General features: G+C 39.3%; 1 protein-coding gene across 2 annotated transcripts in view; it reads left to right on the top strand.

The window, feature by feature from the left end:
* gabrb2a (gamma-aminobutyric acid type A receptor subunit beta2a) overlaps positions 1-24,782 on the top strand; it is a 77,292-nt gene that overhangs the window by 15,890 nt on the left and 36,620 nt on the right. For both annotated transcript variants that reach the window (XM_036576934.1, XM_036576935.1), the window contains exon 4: positions 13,919-14,139. In XM_036576934.1, coding sequence (XP_036432827.1) covers positions 13,919-14,139 — 221 coding nt within the window. The remainder of the gene's footprint in view (positions 1-13,918; positions 14,140-24,782) is intronic.

The following is a 24,782-nucleotide window of genomic DNA, read 5'->3' as shown; positions in this document are numbered from 1 at the left end:
GATCTGGAAAGTTTAATTTTGTAGTCTGATTTCTTATTAATGCTGTCATGCTAAACACAAACAGCCCTGAAATTCAGTTGTCAAACAACAGTGTTCCATAAAACGTACTCTTTCAAATGACTGTGTGGCTCTGAATTCATTTCAAACACCTGCTGTTTCTGTCTGATGCAGCAAAAAAAAGATAATTAGCTCAACTTTACATCAGGTATTTAGCTTCCAACATGTCTTAGCTGACATTAGCGCACTGTCATGTTTGAGCTTTAAAACTATCAGAGATAATGAGACGGCATTTCTGTTGCTAGTCTGTTAATGTGCCATCTCTATTTGGGCAATTAGGCCATTTTATCAGAATGTGTTAAAGCAGCTGTAAAACCCAAAGCTCCCATGGGGCTGGATTGGGGGCTAATGCAGCCGCACCCCAGGGTAAAACCAACGGCTTCTGCCTTCCCACCCCCCATCCCTCTCCTTTACAACCTCTGATATTTAGAGGCATGTACTTAAGCAGTCATTCGGACAGTTTTCCTGTCGTGACAAATTAATGAAGCCTGCCAGTCCAGCGCCGCCGCTCAGAGTATAGCTCGACTGGGAAAGGACGAGAGAGAGAGAGAGAGAGAGAGAGAGAGAGAGAGTTAAGCCATATCTGCACGCTGTGATTCCACCACCAAGTCCCTTAGTTATCACATTCGTAGATCACATAGTCCAAAAAAACCCTGATTTATTTATTTCATTTCTTTAATTGGCTGGAATCATGCAGAGATGAGAATAAATAATGACTTATTTGCGTTTTTGAAAGAGTAAATGTTTTGAAGGGGAGATGGCATGGCGCTCTACGTTTAAGTGGCGTGCGCTCAGCGAGTGTAACTGCCACTGGATTTGGTTTCTGACACCCTAAATGGAGGCGTCCCTGCGGCGTGTCAGTCTTAGACAGGAGGGTCCTGACAAATTACACTGTCATTCTGTTACAATCTCAGTTTGAGATATTGATCCGGAGGGCCGTACGAGCATTTGGCACTCTGAGTGTTGGGATGCCGTTCAGGACTGTCGGCTGCCCCTCATGCCCTGGCATTTTCAAAATGGGGCATCTGGTGGAGAGGCATCGATATACACTGACCGGTCACTTTATTAGACAGACCTAACTTATAAGTCTACTGTGTAGGTGTATGTTTTAGGGTGGTCATGATTATTTGATCAGATTTGTTTGGTCAATTTATTACAATGTCAGACAATGTCACTGATGTGAAGCACTGCTCTTACGAAGTACCAAAAGCTGAGTGCTGAGTGCTTATAGCACCCCCCTGTGGAGAATCTTCAGCCTGCTAAACATGAGTGAGTGAGTAAGTGAGTGAGTTAATGAGTTACAGGCCAGGTCCATGAGGTGCTTCACATCTAAAAATTGATTAAAGTTTTGACAATTCTACAATAATTAGTCACCCATTTAAATCAATCTACATATGTAAATTCTTCTTTCTTACATTAGGAAACAGAGCCTAATGAAAACACTCATTATTATGCATCTTCTGCCAGTGTTTTTACATATTTTTAATAAGGTATTTTAAAGGCTTCCTAATTATTTTATTTTTTAGTAAAATAATTTGAAAGCTTTGAAATGTATAAGTGGTTAGTTGTTAAGTCCATTTCTAGTATTTGACATTTTAAAACAACCCTGATTACTCAAAAATCATCAGAATAACTCAGTTATGAATACAGTGGACAGTGACAGCCATAGCACAATCACAGACTATAGTCTATCTGTCCATGTACAGCTTGTGTTGGCCATCCTCTAGTCTTTCATCAATGGTCAGTTTCTGTCCACAGAGCTACTCTTGATATTTTGGCTGGATATTTTTAGGTAGTCACTCTTAATCTGATACACTTATACCAGCTCCACAAACACTACCATGTCAGTGTCGCTGCTCTGCTAAGAATGACCCGCCACCCAAATTTTAAATAATATTATTAAAATCTGGACAACAGCAGTCCTGTCGTCAGAAACTGACCAATGTTAAATGAAGTAGAGGCTGGCTAATAAATTATGCATCAGGTATGTATTTCTGATAAAGTGGCCAGTGAGTAGAAGTACAAGGTACATGTTTCTAATAAAGTGGCCAGTGAGTGGAAGTACAAGCTGGGTGTTTCTAATAAAGTGGCCAGTGACTAGAAGTACAATATAGGTGTTTCTGATAAAGTGGCCAGTGAGTGGAAGTACAAGGTAGGTGTTTCTAATAAAGTGGCCAGTGACTGGAAGTACAGTATAGGTGTTTCTGATAAAGTGGCCACTGAGTGGAAGTCTTCATCACCAAAATGTGATGTAAACTATCCAAAGTTAAGTACTTATATCGCCATATCAGGTTTGTAAAAACCAGTCCTTTTGTCCTAAACTCACAAAGGCCTTAGTCATCTGTCTTAAATGAGGAACGCCCTGCTGATAGTAGCAGATGGTAGAAATTTCTGCGCTCGTGTCCGACTCCTTGCATAACTCTGCTGGTCAAAGAGGAGAGGGGGAAAAATGGAGGCCAAATCCACTCATTTGTACGTAAGCCTGCAGACTTTGTGTGTTTGCACCCCTGTTTGGAATCCATTGATGTCAAAGGAGAGTAAACAGAGCCCAAAGAGGCATCTGCTACCATCTGTGACCAGAGTAATTATTCAGCCATTCTGCACCAAAGCCAGGAGGCAAGTTCCAGACCCAGGTGTTCGCCAGCGCGGCATCTGCACTCGCAAACAAAACACAGAGAACAACAACTATATTCGGCCTCTGTTTCCCCAACCGCTGAAGAAAAAGCACCGCTCTTCGGCGCCGTTCCCTGTTTCTGTTTTATTCTCCAGCGTGGCAGGTTTATTTATTTCTGTATTCGTATTCTGTAGTTAATAACAGTTGCATGGCATATGGTATGTGTAATTTTCTCGCTGTTTCTGTTTTAGATTTGCTCCCTGGTGAACCCCGGGTTGTAAAAATGAACGGAGGCGGAAAGGCGTGCATGTAGAAGTATTAAAAGTCATCAGAAATGCGCATACGCATGGCGCTGCATTCTGTTGTTTTTCATCCTCCACTAAAGGAACAGTTCGGCGGAAAATCAAATTTACATACAACTTGCACAACTTTTCCCTTACCCCACTCCGAAAAAGAGTATTTATCGAATAAACATGCAAATGTATGAAAATGACCAAAGATTTATTTTTTCTAAATGCACTTCAGTGTTTGTGATGCATTTTGGGATGGAACAGTTTATTTGAAATGAATCTCACATATATGAAGATACATGCCTGTGTGTTTCTTTTCCACATGGGACCCCAAAAATGCACAGTACAGGCTAAATCCGGACTTTAAGGTGGCTGCTACTACTTTAGCTCCACAACAAGTACTTCCAATGACACAGTCTGATTGGTCGAGAAGTGTTCTACTCTGCGCTGCTATTTGTGATGACAGTATGTATCCTGTATCCTTTTGCTGATTCTTTTTATGCAGCAGCTCACTGTTAATATGTTATTACTTTGGCACATACGAAAACAGAAAACAGACAAAGAGAATAGCTTCTATAAGATGATATCTGACCTGCAGTCCGTGTGACAAAGATATTTTTGCTGGACGAAATTGTCAATATAGAAGCTCATTCGATACAATGTTTAGAGATTCTTTGCTTTAACATTTTGGCTACGTTCACATTACAAGCCTCATTGCTCAAGTCAGATTTGTTGCTCAAATCCGATCTCTGTGACTCGATGGTTCACACTGGTTTAGGTAAGTGACTCAAATTCGTTATGTGAACGAACAGGCGTCCTGAAATGACCCTTATGCACACAGCCTACTCAGTAACGTCACGTGAATGAATCACGTGAGTCATCAGCAAACAGACTAACGAGCAGAACAAGCTTCGCTGTGAAGATCATTAACTCTGATCAGCTCTCAGCTTCATTATTAGAGCAAGATGAAGGTGAAAAAGGTGAGATGAGCTGCTTTTCCACCTTTTACAGGTTTTAACTTCTGTTCGGCGCTGCTGCCATGGTAACGCTGAATGATGGCGCACGCGCAGTGGAAAAAAGCGCATAAATTCCGATCTGAGCGTCACATTAAGGTCGCAGGGCCATGGATTGGATACGTATCTGATCTAGGACCACATATGAAAGTGGCTCGGATCTGATCTGAAAAGATCAGATTTGTATGTCCACAAAGCCTTGAAATCATCAGACCTGAGTCACATCAGGGCAAAAAATCAGATTTGTGCCACTTCAACCTGGTAAGGTGAACATAGCTTTTCTTCTGTTAAACTAAAACAACAGAGCATTTGAGTTTGTGTGGTATTGCTAGTAATATCATAGGTTTGATTTGGATGCAGGCATAAACAGCAAGCCACCCTCTTGTGTTTGCTTGATTATAGATAAGGCCATTTATGAGCAGTATAAACTGTTGCTTAGGGTCTCCAAGGCACCAGGGGAGCCTCAGTATGTTTAAATGTCTTTAAAAATGTATTAAATATCATTTGTCAAACAAGTGCAGATTTCATGTTTCCCACTTTTTAATAAAGATATTAACTAATTATTTATAAGTATAAATTTGTTTTGTGTTATTGCATACAAAATAGTATGATTGGAATGGGAGGGGGGGGGGCATGTAGGGTGACACTTAGGGTCCCCACAGTGTGTCATATAGTGACAGACACCACATTTCTTACCCAACCATTTCTTTAAAATGGTTTATATCCTTCATTTTTCTTACTATTGTTATTTTATTTTTTCCCTTGAGGTCCACTTATGATGTGTGTATGTTTTTATGTACCAAAAATGGTCATAATTCATTTCTAAATGGCCATTTTCCAGCCTCTTCTTATCCCTTAGAATTAAACAGGCTGTTTTTGTTAGTGTGCCTTTAAGTCTAAGCTCTGTTCTGATTGGCTGCCCTGTACTGTGCCTTTAAGAAAGCAGTCAAAGCTGAAACACTGCTTATAATGTCAGTGTGGGTGTGTGGAGCTAAACTGCTGTAGGCTGAATAGGTGGATATATACACAGCCCTGCTGGTGACATACTGTATAAATAAAAATAATGCGTATAATATAACAATAATAAGGCATTATCTTGTTTCCATGCCCTTACCAAGTCCTGACCATGTATTAGGATCTTGTTCCCATGCATTAATATAACATGGCCAGTACTTAGTAAGGTACAGAAACAAGATAATTAAGTCATGGCCACGACTTAGTGAGGGCGTGGGAACGAGATCATGCCTTATTCAGCCATGGTCATGACTTAATTTTCTTGTTTCCACGCCTTATTAAGTTGTGGCCACTCACTCACCAGCAGGGCTCCGTAGAAATGTGTAAATGTGTTGATTTTTTAATGACATCATAAAAACAGTCCTTTTAAAACAGGCAGTTTTGGCAGCTTAGTATCCATGTATGGCTGTTTTGAGACCAAAATTATATCATTCATATCTCCATTTTTGTCGTTATTCAGTTTTTGACATAATTTGAAAATACATGTTTACATTGTGTATAAATTTCATGATGATTGGCCCAAAAGAAACGGCCTAAAATGATTTGTGAAAAAAGTCTGGTTCCACTGACTTACACTAAAAGTAAAGCATGTTTTTTCCTTCTCCTGTAAAGTTACCATTTTGGAGATACAAGTTTTTTTTTCTGACAGCAGCGATATGGAAACATATATATTTTCCACATATAAACTGGGGAGATGATGGTGGGCTTTGAAACTTTAACAACATTTCAGTACTACATCAAACTCTTTGATACCACAAAAGCTTTTCCACAATATGGGACCTTTAATATTTAAGTATTGTGGTAGCAGTTTACGTAGCAGATAGCAGAGACTTGATGGAATGGCAAAGCAGCTCCTCTCAGTTTCAGCTGATGGTCGAGCAGCGTATTCCAAGCTGCGTGTTCAGGTGGTACGGAGTGTGCTGTGTGTGGGGGAGGGAGGTGTGTGGATCCTGTAGAGAGTAAGTGGAGGCAGGAGAGAGCGTGTTGCCCCCAGGCTGCAGCTGCCCGGCCCCAGGGGAGTCGAGTTTGAGTGCTGCACGCGGAGGTGGATACACTCCTATCACTCTCTGCGAAGTGATGAGAGCAAGTGTTCTCTGCCGTCTCCGCGAGCTTGACTCAACCAGCGTCTATAAAGGGAAAGCTGTGGCGTCTCCGAGCGGGTGGTGTGTGGGCTTTTCATTAAGCATTCACATACTTACGTATTTACATTAAAGGCCTCATATTCTACATGAGTCGACTTATAACGTGCTGGCTTTTACGCACAAAAAACAAACCATAAATCATTTTTACATGACCTTTTTATCCATTATGTGTGATATATAGTACTGTGCAAAAGTCTTAGGCTCCTAATCACATTATTTAAAGCCATTAATCTTAGTAATAAGTGTGGTTTTGCTTGGAAAATCTCTATATATCATTCGAATACTTGCAAGTAAACATAAATACAGCAAAAAGTAACAAGAGTTTTTATTTCTAGTAATGTATTTAATATGTTGTGAGATAGTTTGGTTCCAGACATCTCCTCGATTCCGCCAGTCATCCCATGGAATTGGTCGATTCCATCACCAGCACTCCCAATTCAACATAATAAAGCACTGATTAGCCAAGCCATATATATTAGATGAAAACTTACAAATAGTGCTATGCTGCCAGATTGAGAGGTTTTGGAAATGGTGAGAATACCACATTAACATACATAAAATGACTTATTGTATTAATATTAATTGTATTTATTTTAGTATTAGTGTATTAGTGCAAATAAACAGTTACTGACCAGACAAATACCTTTGTAAATCACATTTTCTCAGGTGTCTAAAACTTTTGCACAGCACTGTATGTGAATTATCTCTGCTCTGATTGGGTCTCTGTTGAAATGTAAGGAACAAAATGTTAAGTTCAGTTAAAAAAAAACTTCAGCTACTTCTTTTGGAACTCCAAATCCATTTGCTGCCCAACAGCCAGGAACAGCACAACGTTTAATCATTTTCCCACATCTTCTACTCCAGTAACTCTACTGTAGACTGTCTGCAGTAGGCGGGGCCAAACTGCAGTAAACTAAGTATGCAGTCATGAGTAAATGTATACATGACATCACAACCAAGGTGAATCCAAAAAGGGCTGTTGAAGCGCTTTGTCTCCATATATGAACACTGCTTACAGATCTAAACGTTTAAGCAGAAGACCCCTCAGGGCTCCCCCTCAACACTCTCCTGAATACCTGAGGAGCTTCTGTGTGATCTGTGTACTTTAAAATAGCAAAGAAAAAGCAGGATATGTTTTCTCCAGACTTCCATGCTTTATTTTTGCATGTGGTGGGCGTACTTTTCCAAAAGCGCCCCAACGGAGTACCATCTTACCAAAAGGGGTTCTTTAAGCGTTCTTTAGTAAAGGACCTCACTATATATGAAACCATGAACACTCAAAGAACCATTTAAATGTTTAACCGATTCTTTGCACAGTTCTTAATGTTCTTGATTGAAACCAGTTGTGTATGGGTTTGTAAAGAATCTTTAAAAAATGGTTCTATAGCACCAAAAAGGGTTCCGCTATGTAGAACCCTTTTTGCTAAACATGTAGTTAACCATCTGGTACATACATAATTCTTATGAGCACCTGAATTCAGTATAGGTTCTGGTAATGAGCTCTTTATTCCACCAGCTGTTCTCTTTGTGTAAGTATGTTGTGTTATAACTTGCCAACCTAGTGCCAAAGATTGAACTTGGGTGCATGTTTTCTTATATTTACCATTTGCTGTTGAGATAAAGATAAAGGATTTAACTAGTATTAAAAAACTCTGCAGTGCGTGATACTGACAAATGTATAGGCTGTATATGGGTCATTCTACAGAAATGTCCACTTTTTTGTTTATCCATAGGAGTCACTGGTGTTACCGATCCTCACTGGTGTTACACATAAGAAAGGTAACACCAGAGACATTTTAATGAAAAAGTGTATTTTGCGAAATGGCTGCTACAGAGCATCAAACCACATGTTGTCAGTCATGGAATATCCAATAAAATATAGAATTTAATCCATTTGTATTCTATTTTTTCACAATTACCCAAGAATAAAGTCGGTCACACCAGTGACTTCAGCTAAAAGCTTCATATGAAATCATGAGCTAAATGAGAAAATCTCTGATAACTGAAAAGACTCAGCGGACTCACCATGTGCTTTTCTTCATAGATCCTCAGAAAATAGGTAAAAAGAAGTACAGTGATGTCATCAGCGTGATTTTTATTTTAAAATAAGAGATTTTTTGTTATGCAGTAACACCAGTGACACGACTCCTGATGACAACAACTTTCATTATATATTTGTTTATATTTATTTGGCATTTGTTTTCTTTATTTCATTTAAATCATATATTTTGTTGTCATGTATAGATTTTTGCAGTTAAAATTGCAGAAAAAACATGTTTTTTACCTCAAAATATGTCACTCACCCTTTACACATGACTATGAGGACGAGCACTTCTGTGGTGCTTGGAATTCGATATAATTGATTTAAAGACCAATATTGCTAAATTGAGGCTCAAGAAGGTGTAATTGTTAAAATAACTTATTATTTTATTTAAAAATATAAATAAATTGTAACCCTAACATGTCAAGTGTAATATATTTGTAAACGCTAGGGACACAAACATGGACGTTTCCATTGAATGACTATTTTTTAGGCTGTATGACATCATCAGTGTGCTTCTGTTTGTTATTAATCAAACCTATGTCAATTAATTTGGGAAAACACTCTCAGCTTGATGTATGTTCTCCAGGGCCCTCTTCAGAGGTGTAACTAGGACTAAAATTAAAATGTATTTAGTGTATTTGCTGTTGCTATGACTCAACCAAGTCTGTGCTCTAATGTAGGCTAATGGTTGAAGTATATTATTAGAATTTTGTAGCCAGTCCTGAGTCATGGGTTTAAAATTGTCAGTCACCCTGCCCTTCTGTGACAGGTCAAAGTGCAATTTGGCAAAAAGTTTAACAGTTTGGATGCTCACTGCACACCTCCATTATACAACTAAAGAAACAAACAACCCCACACACCAGCACTCAACACAAGATAAATGTAATTCTTTTTTTTTGTCAGAAAATTTCATCAGTTTGCGGTAAGAGGCTGTTTACACCTTACATTAACACAAGTTTTCTCTGGATTGTATCCGGATTTACTTTGGCTGGGTTCCGTTCACACATTTTATGGAAATGTGTCCCCAGTGGGAGCAGATGATCTGATTTTACCTTCCAACATGTAAAAAAATGACTTCCGTTTCCTAGTCTGCACTCGTGAGATGCATATATAACTACATGCAGAAAACACATTCCGTTTGCACTTGAGTTGAATGTGTTGTGGTCAAGATCCATCTCTGACCACCTCTGAATGTGGTTTGGCTGATCCGATCACAATCCGATCTCTCAATTGCATCCTTTAGAAGTTTACACCTGGCTTTTAATGCAGTCAAGTGAAATGTGATCCGATGACGGAAAATGCCTGTTATTGTATGGTGTAAACAGCCTCTTAGGCCTTTTTCCTCCTGCACTATCAATAGCTACAATCGTATGCGAAGGTTTGGGGGTAAAATCTGCACATTTTAATGCACAACTACTGTGTATTTGCTGAGTTTAACATGTCTGTGCAAAACATATGGCATATTTTTATGTTTTTGCAAAATGTTAAACTCGACAGATAGAAATTGTGCACTAAAATCTGGAGATTTTATGTAATGATGATGATGTGTTAACATTGTCACTTAGAAACTCAGGAAAACATGCCAGTGGACTGGGTCAAACTTTTCCATACAACTATCTGCTGCTTTCAAATTGGGCAGTAGTTTTCTCTAAAAGGGAACTGTGTTTTTTATGGGAAAGTTAATGCATGGAGGTTGTTGTAGTTTATTTGCTAGCAGTCAGCTGGCATCAATTGATTTGGCCTGTTTATTAATCTATGCTGTGTTTATGAACCTAAATGTAAAACTGAATGTAGTTAATTAGTAGTTAGGCAGTGTATTTGTCTAAAATGTACTTATTATTGCTATTAATTTAGATTTGTGTTATTTGATGACTCCTTTGCTGTACTGTTCCCTTCATTCCTCTGCCATAATGAAAATTGTGTTGACGTCACACTCAGTCAATTCGTGTTAAAATGTTATTTTAAAATGTTAATGCTTACTTCATCATCCACCTTTGAAAGGCGTTTGTGTGGACAGCTGCATTATGTTACTGGTCAACTTTCATCTGGGGCCCTAACTTTGCCTCGGTATGCGTCTGTATGTGTTCTGTATCTGTACAGTTTGTACTACTTCACGTGTCTGTATGTTAAATACATGTTGAGTGTGTGTGTGTGTGTGGGCGGGCTCGTGCCAGTTCATGCTGAAGTGGTTGTCTCTGTGTTGCGGATGTGCACATGTGGGCCAGCTGGGGTCCAGCGGAGGCTCGTGCAGCGCAGAGCTCTTTTGTCCTCTCACCCCCTACAGGAGCTCGTCACTGCGGTATTTTTGGCAGGAGACGATCGCCGCCTTTAACAGTCCCCTTTCAGGTCACTGCCAGAGAATTAAAGACAGAGGAATTAGAGGGTCCTGAAACAGCCCCCTCCCACACACGCACACATGCACACACAAGCCACATTCAGAACCAAGCTCAGACCTGAAAATCTGCCCGTTTAAAACCAACGGGCTTCGCTACAGACTTGCTTATGTGATCTCTGACACTGTATGACATACTGTTAGATATATAAATAGACGAAGGTATGCCACATAGCTAAAAACAGTATCTTAACCCCTGAATTCTGTTCATATTTCTGTCTCCACATTTATAAATCACTGTAGTGTGTAATGATTTAGGAATGCAATTAACATAAACTGGTGATGATTTTTTTTATTAGATAGATTATGATTGTGGTTCCTGTGTAAAACTAAAGAAGGAAACTACTTTTCAGACTAAAGTACAGGAGCCAGCAGTGAATTCACAAGTTTCAGAAATATTTGTTATATATTTTGGCAGAAGTTAACACAGGACATGTTTACTGACATCTCGTTTAATATATTTTTTTTTAATTAAAATTCAATTGTTTTGCAGTAAAGTACTCTCAGGGGCTGTTTATTACTTTCATTAGCATATGTTTCATGTCTGGATTGTACCTGGATGCAGGATTCCAATAATAAGACTTTTGTGCTGGACATATGTTCACCAGGGCCTTCTTCACAGGTGTTACTAGGATGGTATGGGCCCCAATGCAGCAAAATTAACTAACCCCCAAATAAAAATGACTTTAGATTAGATTAGATTGGATTCAACTTTACTGTCATTGTGCAGAGTTCAGGTACAGAGCCAATGAAATGCAGTTAGCATCTAAGCAGAAGTGCAAAATACAGTATTATTTACATATACAGTGCAGAAGGACGTGGTAAAAAAAAATAAAGATATGTATAAATATAATATACACATATACAGAGTGAGTTTAGAGTTTACATTAATGAAAAAATAAAAATGTATTTAGTGTATTTGCTGTTGCTTTGCCTTGACCAAGTTTGTGCTCCAATCTAGGCTAATGGCTGAAGTATATTATTAACATTTTGTGTCCAGTCCTGAGTCATGGGCTTAAAACTCTCAGTCACCCTGCCCCCTGCTACAGGTCCCAGTGCATTGGATCATCTTTGTCTACAAAGCGATTATTGCTCGGTTTTTTATAAATTTGTCCGCTTTTATATCAACAAACAAGTCTTGGTACAATTAACATTCTAATGGTTGTCACATGTCACATGCAGAAGCATTTAACATTGGAGCTGTTTATTTCCTTGAGTGGTTTTAAGATCATTGTTGAAGAGCTGTATCGTTCTGTTTGTTCTTCTTTTTAATTTGGTTTTGACCCTGATTTGATCCTGTTGGTTGTGGTCGTGTTGTTTCTTTGTTGATTGCTTTGTGTGCTGCCTTCTTGTCCAGGGCTGACTTGCAAAAGAGATTTTTCATCTCAATCTGATTACCCTGGTGAAATAACGGTAAAATAAACAAACAAATAAATAAATAAATATAACTTTCCTCTTGCGCTGACAAAAGTCTCAGTTTGTGCACCGCTTGTGTAGCCCCATTATAAGACTACAGAAGCAAACAGCCCCACAGACCAGCAGTTAACACAAGACAACATGTTTATTGACATCTAGTTCAATCAAAAATTGGTTTGCAGTAAGGTGCTCTTAGAGGCTGTTTACACCTTACAATAACATATGTTTCATGTCTGGATTTTATCTGGATTTACTTTGGTTGGATTTCATTCATACTTTACAAAAACATGCGTCCCCAGTGTGAGCAGATTAGATCTGATTTTACCTTCTCATGTAAACAGCACATCAACACATACATCGTTTCCCCCTATGTGACTGCATGTGGAAAACACTCTGCGATCACATTTGTGCTGAATAAGGTCGAGATCCACCTCTGAATGTGGTTTGAGTGATGAGATTGCAGTCCGATCTCTTGATCGCATCCTAGAGAAGTTTACGCCTGGCCTTTAATGGCGTCAAGTGAATCTGAATGTAATTCGATCACAGAAAACATGTTAATGCATGATAGACACAGCCTGTTACGCTGTGCCTAACACTGCATGCCACCATACTGTGGTGCTGCCACTGGGAGAGCAGAGAAGAGCACGTAGAACTCTCAGAGTGTCGTGTGCCTCTCCGCAGCCTTGTTCAGCTTAATTTAATGTTTTAAAGGGGAACTCCACTAATTTTGCAAAATTACTTTTTTATCATTTAACAGTTCAGATGTAAACAAAATCATTCAGAGTGGTTTGGTGTGAAATGCTCCTTTCTAGAGAAATTTACAGGGTCAAAATTGTTCACGATTGTAGCACTAGGAACCAGACGTCTGTATGTCTACACTACAAATATCACATTTTATCTGCCATGCAAAATGACAAGTGTGTCTTATAAGGTTTTATATGTCACGTTTATAATGGTAAAATAGTTTTTGGGTACTGTTTTTTTCCTTACCACACCCTGTATGTACCTCTCCGCCCTGCACGCCTTTTGTGTGGTTTGGGTTGGTGGTGTTGCGTCAGCAAAACTCAGAGCTTATGTGAGTAAAGTTTTTCATCAGAGGAGCTGCGATAGATCACAGTTCTCGCTGTCCAACCCCATAAACTGGTGAGCAGAGTAGCAAGTAATTTGTTGTGGACACGTCGATTTCCATTCGCCCTGCGTTCTTCTGCTTCGGCGGCAGTGTTGGATCTGATTCAGTTTCCCCTCAAATTCACATCCCTTTGACAAACCAGGTCTTCAGGCGCGCACATTCACTGAACAACGCCAAGCAATACTGGAACTACGGAAAGTGAAAAGGTTCAAAAAAGACTGAACGGTCACGTGTTTTCACCCAAGATAACATGGCATAACTGAGATTCCATGGTTAACATTATTTTCAATTCGAGTAAACAGTAAACAAAAATTTTTTGTACTGTTTGTCGCCAAATGGGTGAGCACAGCTGCAGTACAACCTTTTTTGAACCTTTTCACTTTCCGTTGCTCCATTGTTGCTTAGTGTTGCTATTTGAGCAGTGAATGGACCTGGATTGACCTGATTTGTCAAAGGAGATGTGAATTTGAGGGGGAACTAACACTGGTGTTAGCTGTGTTGAATTGCTGTAGCTACAGGCTGGTAACTACAAAAGAATGTTATCTTGCACACATTGATCTCAGCTGAGGATGCAATGGAAGTGATCCTGGAGTAATAGTTTATATTAAAATTATGTTTTAGGCCAAAACTTTATAACAAAACTATCACAAAACAATGTCTCAGGTATCAAGCCATGCATTTATAACGATTTTGTGTAATAACTTACTGGGATGTACCTATTTGCTCTATCTCTGTACATTTTAATTGTTTCTAATGACCATCTTTGCTCCTAATGGCCATGTCCTGTTTTTCCTTATCTATTTGCAGGACTACACTCTGACCATGTACTTCCAGCAAGCATGGCGAGACAAGCGCCTCTCCTATTCTGAGATTCCTCTAAACCTGACGCTGGACAACCGTGTAGCTGACCAGCTGTGGGTGCCCGACACTTACTTCCTCAACGACAAAAAGTCTTTCGTCCACGGCGTCACTGTCAAGAACCGGATGATCCGTCTGCATCCTGACGGCACGGTGCTGTACGGACTGAGGTGCGTTTTTCTCCAACAGTCCCTCACCGCTGTTTATCAAATGCACACATACTTATAGCGCTAATTAGGGCTGCATTATTGAGCCCTTTAAAACTGTGATCTTGGTTCATTTCTCAATGCAATCTGAATCAAGAATGGCATCGATTCTGCTGCATTTGCACTCAAGACGACTATTATATGAAGTAGAAATAGTGCCCCTGTTTCCTTTATTCACTGTGACCAATAAAGAATCTGCACTCTGGCCCAGTGTAACCCCTGCTAGTGACCATAGACATCGTGCCATGTGCCCTCAAGTATTCTGTGAAATGTGATTCTACAGGCGGAAGAAACAACTTACGGTAAACCATGAGTGAATTTAAATATGAATATCAGAATCATAATCGCTTGTTGACAAAGAGGATAGAACACATTTGTCTAACCTGTGTAATCAAAATGTTGTGTCAGTACCAAAAAAGGTTCCTCTTCTCATGTTAGGAATTTTTTCAGAAAGATGATGATAAATAACCTACTGTTCTGTGGTATCAGCACCACAAGGAAACACCACAAGTTCATACAGCAGCTTGAAGAGTTTATATTCGCTATTATGCACACACTGCCAACTATGCAATGCGAGGATCTATTAAGTATACATGTTATTCTTTGTAAAAGCAGTGAATGAGAATCATGATCTCAATTCTGGGCCAAAAAATGACAAATTCTATTTAATAATACCAGGAGCTACTGGCAGGTTCAGGCTTTGATTCCTCACTCCTACATAAGCTGTAGGAGGTACTAAGCCTGGGAATTTAGAGGTTAATCGAGAATAGTGCAGCTGTAACATTAATTATTGTTTTATTTTCACTCTGTTGATCCGAGTTTCCTGTTAATTTCTGTTAATATCACTTGCAGTCTTGTACCTGGAGGATGAATAACACTACAGGGTCTCGGTTTGTCTCAGTGGTTCTGCTTCATGCTCTTAGTGAGTTTTTACGTAGTGAGTGTTTTCTTTTGAGTATGGGTTCCTCTCAGTGGTTCTTCTTTAGGTTCTTAGTGAATTTTTAGTTTTGAATCTTGGTTCCTCTCAGTAGTTCTGCCTCACACTATAAAGGATTTTTTTTTATTTTAAAGCTTGGTTCCTCTCAGTGGTTCTTCTTCATGTTCTTAGGGAGTGTTTCCTTTTGAGTATTGGTTCTTCTTGGGGCTGCATCCTTATTTCTGTAAAGTTGCTTTGGTGTAGAAAGTCTTACACATACCTACATCTACAGGTGGGCGATATGGCAAAAATATCACATTGCGATACTTCAAGAAATTGTCACGATACACGATATGTCAAAATATTTATTTTCTCAGTCATCTGATCAGCTGGAACTGAGAAAAAAAAGAAGTAGAAGTGCCAGTAGAAGTAGAATGTACTATCAAAAACTGAATACAATGATTTTTAGTCAATATTTCACATACTGTTTTGCACTAAATCCAGTTAAACTGAACTAAATTGGCTTTCTTTGTAATGAAACAGGCAGTTGGTCAATGCTCACGTATAATGATATCAATTGTGTTCAGAAAAGCATATTGTATTGTGATATAATTCATCATGATATCCATACATATTGTCATATTGCCCAGCCCTACCTAAATCATCACACACTTGCCTCATACTGTATTTATTTGTCTGACACTGCATGACATTTATTAAAAAATTAATAAAATTCAGGTTTCTGCTAGCGCTGTTTTTTGGCAATGTGATGTAAATGTCTATTTGTCCAAACCACACAAACAAGCCTGTTTGAGATTTAACTCAACTTTTTGTGGTTTAAGGCACATGTGTGATGATTCAGGTACCGAGTCTGCATGATTATAACGAAGGTACATAAGCTTCCATTACTTCTTATCCACATTAGCCTTATAGCTCCAGTGCAAAACTGAAGAGGCAAAGTTCAGATTGAATTGAGTTAAATTAAGTTAAATTGAATTGAGTTGGATTGATACCTGCACAGGTCCTCTGGTCCTCTGTAATGTGACTCGTAACTCAGCCTCCTTTTCAAAGCAACCTGTTTGCAGACATCCAGGAAACACCTCGGAGACGCCATGTTCTCTTCTCAGTGTTTGTTCTCTTTCTCTCTCTGTCTCTCTCTGATGTATTTTAATGACTCCACATCTGCGTCTATATTTAGTGGGACGAGATTATCGTAGCTAATTCCTGCAGCTGAATATGGCTGCGTTCTCTCGCCCCGGCCTGACAGCCTCCCCTTTCTCTGAAGGCTGCTTAAAACATTTAAATATCTGCAGTGCAGTACATCATTCACAGCTGTTGCGATACTAAAAATCAATAAATGTAATTCAGAACGCTCCATTATGTAAGTGCTCAATTACATAAGCCAACACATATTTTTACATAACAACAGAGCAGGGATAGGAGGTGTTGCGCTGTGTGTGTGTGCATGCGGTAATGGGGCGGGGGGCACACCAGAGGCGACAGTAAACCCCTCATGAGAAGACCTTGGAGAGGAGACGGGAATATTTGTTAACCTGGACTGCATGCGAGCGCTGCTGTTAGTACCAGCATGAGAACGTGCTTCAGCAGCAGTAGGAGATGTTCATGCACAAGAAGGCTTTGGCTCTATGCACTCGTCGGTGTGTGTATGTGTGTTGGGGGCAGGATGGGGGGGGTGTTAATGGAGATCTCTACTCTGTGATGTTGGGGGTTTAGTGAAAGCCCCTTTCATGTTACAGGAATCAGGATGGTTTCTGGGATGGGATCTATGTGTGTGTATATGGTTTAAAAGAATACTGAAAATTTATATGTACACAATCATCTTTTATATCAAATTTATACAACAGGTAGTTCCGGGCACGCAGGCTGATTGGTTGAGAAGCGTTCACAAACACTGTATCACTCCGCTGAGAAGCCGTTGCTTAGCAACAACTTTGACAGCTGTAGGAGACGCTCAAGCCATTTAAACGTTTTTATTTCTTACTTTGCTCACAAACAGAAAATGAATACTTTTAAGATCACATTTGACCGACAGCCGATTTGGTCAGACTGAAGATGAGACTACACTAAATTCCCAAACTGTCATCACCACTGAGCAGCTTTTCAGTTGGCAGCTGTGAGAGAAGAACAGCTAAACAACGTGGAATCAGCCAGAAATGAACCCAATACCATTCGCCAAACTAAATGGGCTGTAAGATGCTTTACAGACTGGCTGGAACAAAACAACATTAATACTGATCTGGCAAAAATGGACAAAACTGAGCTAAACTTGATATTGCAGCAGTTTTATGGCTCAGTCCAAACTTCAAAAGGTGTGGCTTACAGCAGACTGTGCAGCGAGTGAGCGGAGTTCATTACTCTGACGTAGCAACAAGCTGCTTGTTAAGGAATTTGGTGGAAGGAACTGTAAACATTAAAACATATTAAATGACATGTTAAATGACAAGCTTGACATCGTACCAATAGAAGAACCCTTTTTGGTGCTATGTAGAACCATATACAACATATTCTCAATCAATCTGAAGAACCATTCCACCTTGCAAATAATTTTAAGCATAATTAGTTATAAATAGAACACATGGTTCTAAATACAGTCATTCCCTTTTCTAAAGAACCTTTGAAGAACCATCTTTTTAAGGAGTGTTGCCTGTGTGGTTTCTGACACTATATGACATACTATTTTCTACAGACGAGTCTGAATTTTCGAATATTCAAACAGTCATTAAAGTCTAAAAACTTTAATAGTAACTGATGCTTTTAGATTTTGCTGGTAACTTTACAGGAGAAGGCAAAACCTACTTCACTTTTAATGCAAGTCAATGGAACCAGAGATTTTCCAAGTCATTATTTGGACATTTCTTTTGGTCCGTTCATCATGAAGTTTAGACAAACGTAAAGGGTAACAGGTACTTTCAAATTATGTCAAAAACTGAAAAACGACAAAAAGGTTTTCTCCCGACAACAGCAATATGCAAAGTAGCTTCTCTCCATCCTTGTTGTGTTAAGGATAATTGATGGAGTTTGTGAAGTTAGCTGACACCTGATAAATCACAAAATTCATCGAAATTGATCTTTGAAAATGTGTTATTCTTTAAAATTATACGAGTACGTGATGTAGTGGTGGTTCTTGTTATGTGGTAGAGTTTACTGGGTAAAACCATAAACATCACTACACTGTATCGATACATAGATCAAAGCTTACTGTTCTCTTTTCTTCTTTTTGTGTGGAATAATGTCCAATTTCTTAAAATGTCTCTCAAAGTCCACATCTAATGGTAAATGGCATTCTGGCTGTGGGAGCTGACTGGTGGACTAGCTGATGTTGAACTAACAGATAGTGAACGTTTTAATAAAAGTGTCTTATAAGGTACATATTTTTCTTTTTGAGCTCCGCTCTCATACCTGTTGCTGTAGGTTCTAACAAGTCAAATACATATGATACAGCCACCAATCAGAATCAGAGCTGATATTTTGATTAAATTCAGCCAATCAAACAGTCACGAGCATGTATGACACGCATATGAAGATAGTAATTGGTATAAGTGGGTGGAGCAAAAATAAATAAATCTCTGTTTAAAAAATAAAACTCAGAGATTTTACTTGGGGCCCCTGAGCTTCGGCCCAGGTGAGCCTGTGCATCAAACTTCTGCTGACTGTGCATGTTTTATAACAGTTGCTGCCTTTACAGTTGCCCCTTTTAATCAGCCTGCACGATCTGGCTGTTTTGATTGATCTCCTCCTGCTAATGTGCTCCCAGTGTGGAGAGGATAGAGACAAAATTCTACTATACAGCCTGAAGAAATGACTGAGAGGCTTCATTCAATGTTTAATGATTTGGGAAGTGTTTAATATGGACAAGTGTGCTAGGAGACTAAGGCCCAATCGCATTTCTTATTTTTACCCATACCCCTTGTTTTCAAGTGCCACTATAACACTTGGAACTGAGCTATAAGGGGTAGTGATTGAAATCTTCCCGTATGAAATGGGACCCTCAAATAAAAACAACATTACTTCATTAACAGCTACTAGTGCTGCTCTGTAGGCGGGTAAAGTTCAGCAACCTCACTGCTGGGCTTTAGTTACATTTAAGGGAGTCACATGCTTTTAAAGGGGGGGATGCGACAATTACTTATCACCCACCCCTAATTCTTCAGTGATAGGAAGCTGAAGTCAGCTATTAGCCAGCTTGAAGCGTGACTCTGAAAAACCTCAGTTTGGAGGGCCATGTAGCCCTAATCCTTCACCCTACACCTCTATCTCAACAAAAATCAGGACACCCTACCCCTAGGTGTGAACGTGAAAAACAGAGGGATAAGGGCTAAGTGGTAGCGGTGAGGGGTGAAATGGGATTGGGCCTAAATCTGGCAAGTGGAAATGGTCAAAAACCTTTTTTTTGCAAAGCAACCTGGAAAAATCACAGAGAGGGTGTCTACATTAGAGAAGAGGAGTGAGGAAAACACTAACATGGCTGATCTGGACAGAAATAAAATTACTGAGTAGCACCTGTAAAAGAAGAAATGACCCCAGTACTCAATGCAGATTTAATCCCATTTTAATCAGGCTAAAGGACACCAAACATATCTTGGCCTTTCAACTACATTTGTGGATAAAGAGAGAATTGCACATATTTGATTTTTCACTAAAGTATTCCTGTAACGGAAACAGTCCTCTGTATTCTATGGACACTCTCCTTCCTAAGCCTTTAATTACCCGGAGAAGCAGAAGATTACAGCAGTGTGTGTGAGAGCACACTTTGCTATCGGACAGCGGCAGGCAGATCTGATTATCCTGCTCCTAAAAAAAATCTCGGCCAACGTCCCGTCCGGCTCTCCACCAGCTAAAAGCCCACAGGCCCCGACAAGCACCCAGTCAAAACAGCAGCCTCTCCACTCTCTCAGCCACACTGCATTACCGACTTCCCTTTCGCTTTCAGTGCTTTTGTGTGAATTTTTATCACATTCTTTATCACTTTTTTGTGCCCCATCATTATTTTCATCAACAGCCAAGGAGAAAAGCGGCGTCCTAAAAGGAAGTATTATTCATTCTGGAGAGTGTGAAGATAGCACGTTGAGGTGTTTTTCGATAGACCCTTCCGAGCGTCCAAAGATGGGACAGAGCTGGTGCAAAATACGTTGCTATTTATAGTGGACATAACTCCTTTTGTGTAATCTCATATTTCAGTGCTATTAAGGAGGCCATCTTCTTTTGTTGTGGTAAGAGAGCAGGAGGAAGATGACAGCCATTGCCCAGAGGGATGAAGGATGCTGGGTAGAGGGCGAGAGACTTCAGTACCTCTGTCTTTTTTTCTTTGACTGTTGCCCTGTGTCTCAATTCAGGCACTATGCACTACTTCCTTATACTATAGACTTCTATAGTTATAGCTTTACTTATACATACATATTAGTAAGTACACTATACACTATGTACTTCACTCTCTATATTCTTACATTATACACTACATATTCCACCATCTATAATCTTATGTACATCACACTTGAATAGCCTCCAGAAAAAAAAACAACATTACATAATAAAATATAGCCACAAGTGGCAATAAAAGTGGGTCCATGTTGATTCTATGCCTCATGGTTTAGGCTTTATGGACAACGGTGCACAATAGCACCCGACACGTATGAATCAAGATACTTCACCGTTTATAAGTAGCGAATAAGGTGTCGTCATCTCTACTAGTGGTTTATGTGGTGTAGGATTATCTTTTTTCAGTTTTCAGATGTATTTAATGAGATGTTTTCGATAGATGTGAACAGATTACGGTTTAAATTGGTTTAACAACCAAAACATTGGAGTGTGATATAGATGCGGTCTTACAACTTAATGACCAAATACTATATTCCTTAAATCATTTTCAAAAATAGCAACTTGTTAAATGTTTACATGACTTGGATGGATGATGAACTCGGTTAGATGATGTAGTCTAAAGTGTTGGATCTGATTAATGATGTTAAAAGTTAAAATGGTATTATACTTTTGGCTTGGTTTAAGTCAGATATTGTAAAAAACCTGTCAGACTTTCTTCGAAACTTGTTGCAATGACCGGCTCTCACTATCAGCCAAACTCCATGTGTATCGGCTAATTTTTGATCGCATATTTAGGCCAAAAATCGCTAGAGGTGCACTTATATATAGGAGCACTGTGTAGTTCTGCAATTACAGACTGTAATTCATATGTTTCTCTGCATACTTTGTTAGCCCCCTTTTACCCTGTTCTTCAGTGATCGGGACCCCCATGGACCCTCACAGAGCAAGTACTATTTGGGTGGTGGATCATTCTCAGCACTGCAGTAACACTGATGTGGTGGTGGTTTGTTAGTGTGTGTTGTGTTGGTGCGAGTGGATCAGACACAGCAGTGCTGCTGGAGTTTTTAAACACTGTGTCCACTCACTGTCCACTCTATTAGACACTCCTACCTTGTAGATGTAAAGTCAGAGACGATAGCTCATCTGCTGCTGCACAGTTTGTGTTGGTCATCCTCTAGTCCTTCATCAGTGGTCACAGGACGCTGTTGGCTGGATATTTTTGGTTGGTGGACTATTCTCAGTCCAGCAGTGACACTGAGGTGTTTAAAACTCCAGCAGCACTGCTGTGTCTGATCCACTCGTACCAGCGCAACACATACTAACACACCACCACCACATCAGTGTTACTGCAGTGCTGAGAATGATCCACCACCCAAATAGTACCTGCTCTGTGAGGGTCCATGGGGGTCCTGACCACTGAAGAACAGGGTAAAAGGGGGCTAACAAAGTATGCAGAGAAACAGATGGACTACAGTCTGTAATTGTAGAACTACAAAGTGCACCTATATAGTAAGTGGAGCTGATAAAATGGACACTGAGCATAGAAACAAGGAGGTGGTCATAATGTTATACCTGATCAGTGTATAATCGATCAATCTTTCCATCCCAAGTATTTGATATTGTGATATATTGACAGGAGGACTATTTGGAGCATCGAAGCATCTTTTTTGTTGGTGTTGATGGATGTAATCAGAGGCCACAATGAGTTTCATGTGAAACACACCAAGTCTGCTCCTCTCAGCGAGTGGCTGGCAGCGCTCGACAAAAACACAGTCAGACATCCAGAATGGCAAATCAGCCATATCATGCATCATGTGCCAGTGTCCACATTGACGTGTCAAAACAAAAGGCGCTGTAGCCGTGTGACTGTGGAGAGGACTCCTGCAGGCCTGGAGCTGCTGTCTGTCCTCCTCAGCCCGGCCTGAGCCTGCGTGCCAAAGGATACCACGCCAGCTCACGTTTCCATCCGCATGGACTCTTCCTCTTCAGGGAAACAGCACTTTTAACCCCTTAAAGTGATGGTTCGGGCAAAAATCAAGTTTACGGAGCCTTTTATACCGAACAGCCAAGACATGTTTGGTGTCTGAAGTTTGGGTTAGACATCTAAGGCATATTAACTAGAAGGGAAAGAAAATAAAATAGAATAAACAAATGAAAGTAAAAGGCAGAAAATACATACTGAAAGAGGCATTAATGTGAATATGTGAGGATGTACATATATTCGCTGACCAAAGAAAAGCAAGTATCTCCTAAGAGGTAACGTTACAGGAGAAGGCAAAAAATGTTCTTTACTTTTAATGTAAGTTAATGTAAAGAGGTTTTATTGGAAGTGATTCTGGAGCATTTCTATTAGTCCATTCATCGTGAAATGTTTAGATAATTTAAAAGACCACCACTGTGTTCAAATGACGCAGGAAAAAAAATAAACAAAAATGGAGATATATGTTTTTTTATATATGTGCATGATCCACTATTGGTTACAGTCTATTATTGAGTGATGCAACCATTTGTACAGCGATGCTTTAATCTACAGATGGTCATTTCCTTCCACAGAGCAGTGTTAAATAATAGAGATAAAGACCACTGTGGAATTTGCAAGGAGAGTTTGTGAGGTTTACTCTAAAGAGCAAGGCGTCCAAGGCTGTTAATTAAAAGGCCCACAACTCTGGGAGTTATTAGCACAGTAGCTCCAGTGCCAGGGTTATCATCATTAATGAAAACCATTACAAAAACAAAAACTTACAGTGAAAAAAATGAAATACTTGGCACAAATCTCTCACACTTTTTTTGAAGTAAAGAAGTTTGAAGTAATATGTAAACAATGTCAAGGTTTCATGTATCATTCAACTCTCTAGTCCACATATGAAAACTAAGCTGCAAAAACAGCCTGTTTTGAATTCATTGTTTCTGTGATGTCACAAGAGCCAGCTCATTTACATATATCCACCTGTTCAGCCTATAGCAGTTTAGCTCCGTCCATTACAATTGAAGTATTTAAGCTCTGATTGCTTTTTACATGAGGCATAATACAGGACAGCCAATCAGAATGGAGCTCATTTACAGTAACAGTCTTAGAGACACAGTAACAAAAACAGTCTGTTTAATCCTAAAGGATAAACAGAGGTTGGAAAAAGGTGACATAGAAATGAATTATGACCATTTTTGGCACATGAAACCACAAAAATGAAAATACATAAACCACACAAGAAAAATATAGAATATGAGCCCTATAATAAGGGCTTTATAAACATGTTATAAAACCCCCATGTTGAAGTGTTACAATCATTTATTGTAAATCATCACTGAGAGATGATGTCATTAATGAGAATAGTAAATGCAAAAGGGTAAATTAAGGCTTTTAAAGGGTTAACTGAGTGAAAGCTGTGTCCCCTTGAGTTATCCCCCCCCCCCAAAAATGTAGGATGTGGGCCCTTTAACTGTAATTACAATAAAAAAAACAAGAAAGTAAATCTACACTGTAATGTCCACAGCAAAATTAACAAATAGGAAATAGTAAACAGAGAAAAATAACTTTATTGTTTTTCTTTTTTAATTTCCAGAGCAGGAATCATAGTCTAGGAGTGGATTCCTTCTTTGACATTAAATATGCTCGATATGGTCGTGCCTTTAAGTAACGCTAACAACCACGCTGAGCACCATCTTCTGTTGTGCTAACTTAGTGCTGCTGAAACAGTGAAATTTATTAGAAGGAATTTAGAATTTCTTAGAAACATAGACATCATAATAATAATAAAAATAAAATCTAATGACATTTTCAAAGCTATAATAAACCGGTCCAGTGCAAAACTACAAAATCAAAGGTCAGGCCCCACGCATGTCCTGGCCGATTGACTGTATCTGAGGAAAAGGGACACACATTTGATGTTTGGCCAGTATGACGTTAAACTGCAAGATCCCACCGGTGGGTCCACACTTCAGTTCCTCACTCTCATCACCAGATAATGTGTTTTATAGTAGCTACTGGATAATCATTGTGAAGATGAATAACTTCATCAGTCTAGGGTTGAACCCTCCTGGCTGCCCCATGGCATCTACTACATGAATCGCCTCCTCTTACATTTTGTTTAATTACATCTCACTCATCGCTCATTAAAACAAGCAGAGAAGTGTCAAAACGGCCATTAAGTACAAGTTATTAATTTCACAGCATCAGGAAAAAACAGAAAACATGCATTTAACTGAAATTTGCACAGACTGAATATATGAGTCCTGCCTACTTAGACAACTGTCTCCCAAGTGGAATGCACTATTTATCTTTATTACAACTTCCATTTTTTCAGGAGACTCATTTTCAGTTTTTCTAAGAAATTTGCAGGGTTATTTTTCCACAGCT

The sequence above is a fragment of the Colossoma macropomum genome, unplaced genomic scaffold, assembly GCF_904425465.1.
Source record: "Colossoma macropomum unplaced genomic scaffold, Colossoma_macropomum, whole genome shotgun sequence".
NCBI lineage: Eukaryota > Metazoa > Chordata > Actinopteri > Characiformes > Serrasalmidae > Colossoma > Colossoma macropomum.
This window is presented reverse-complemented; position numbering and strand designations above follow the sequence as displayed.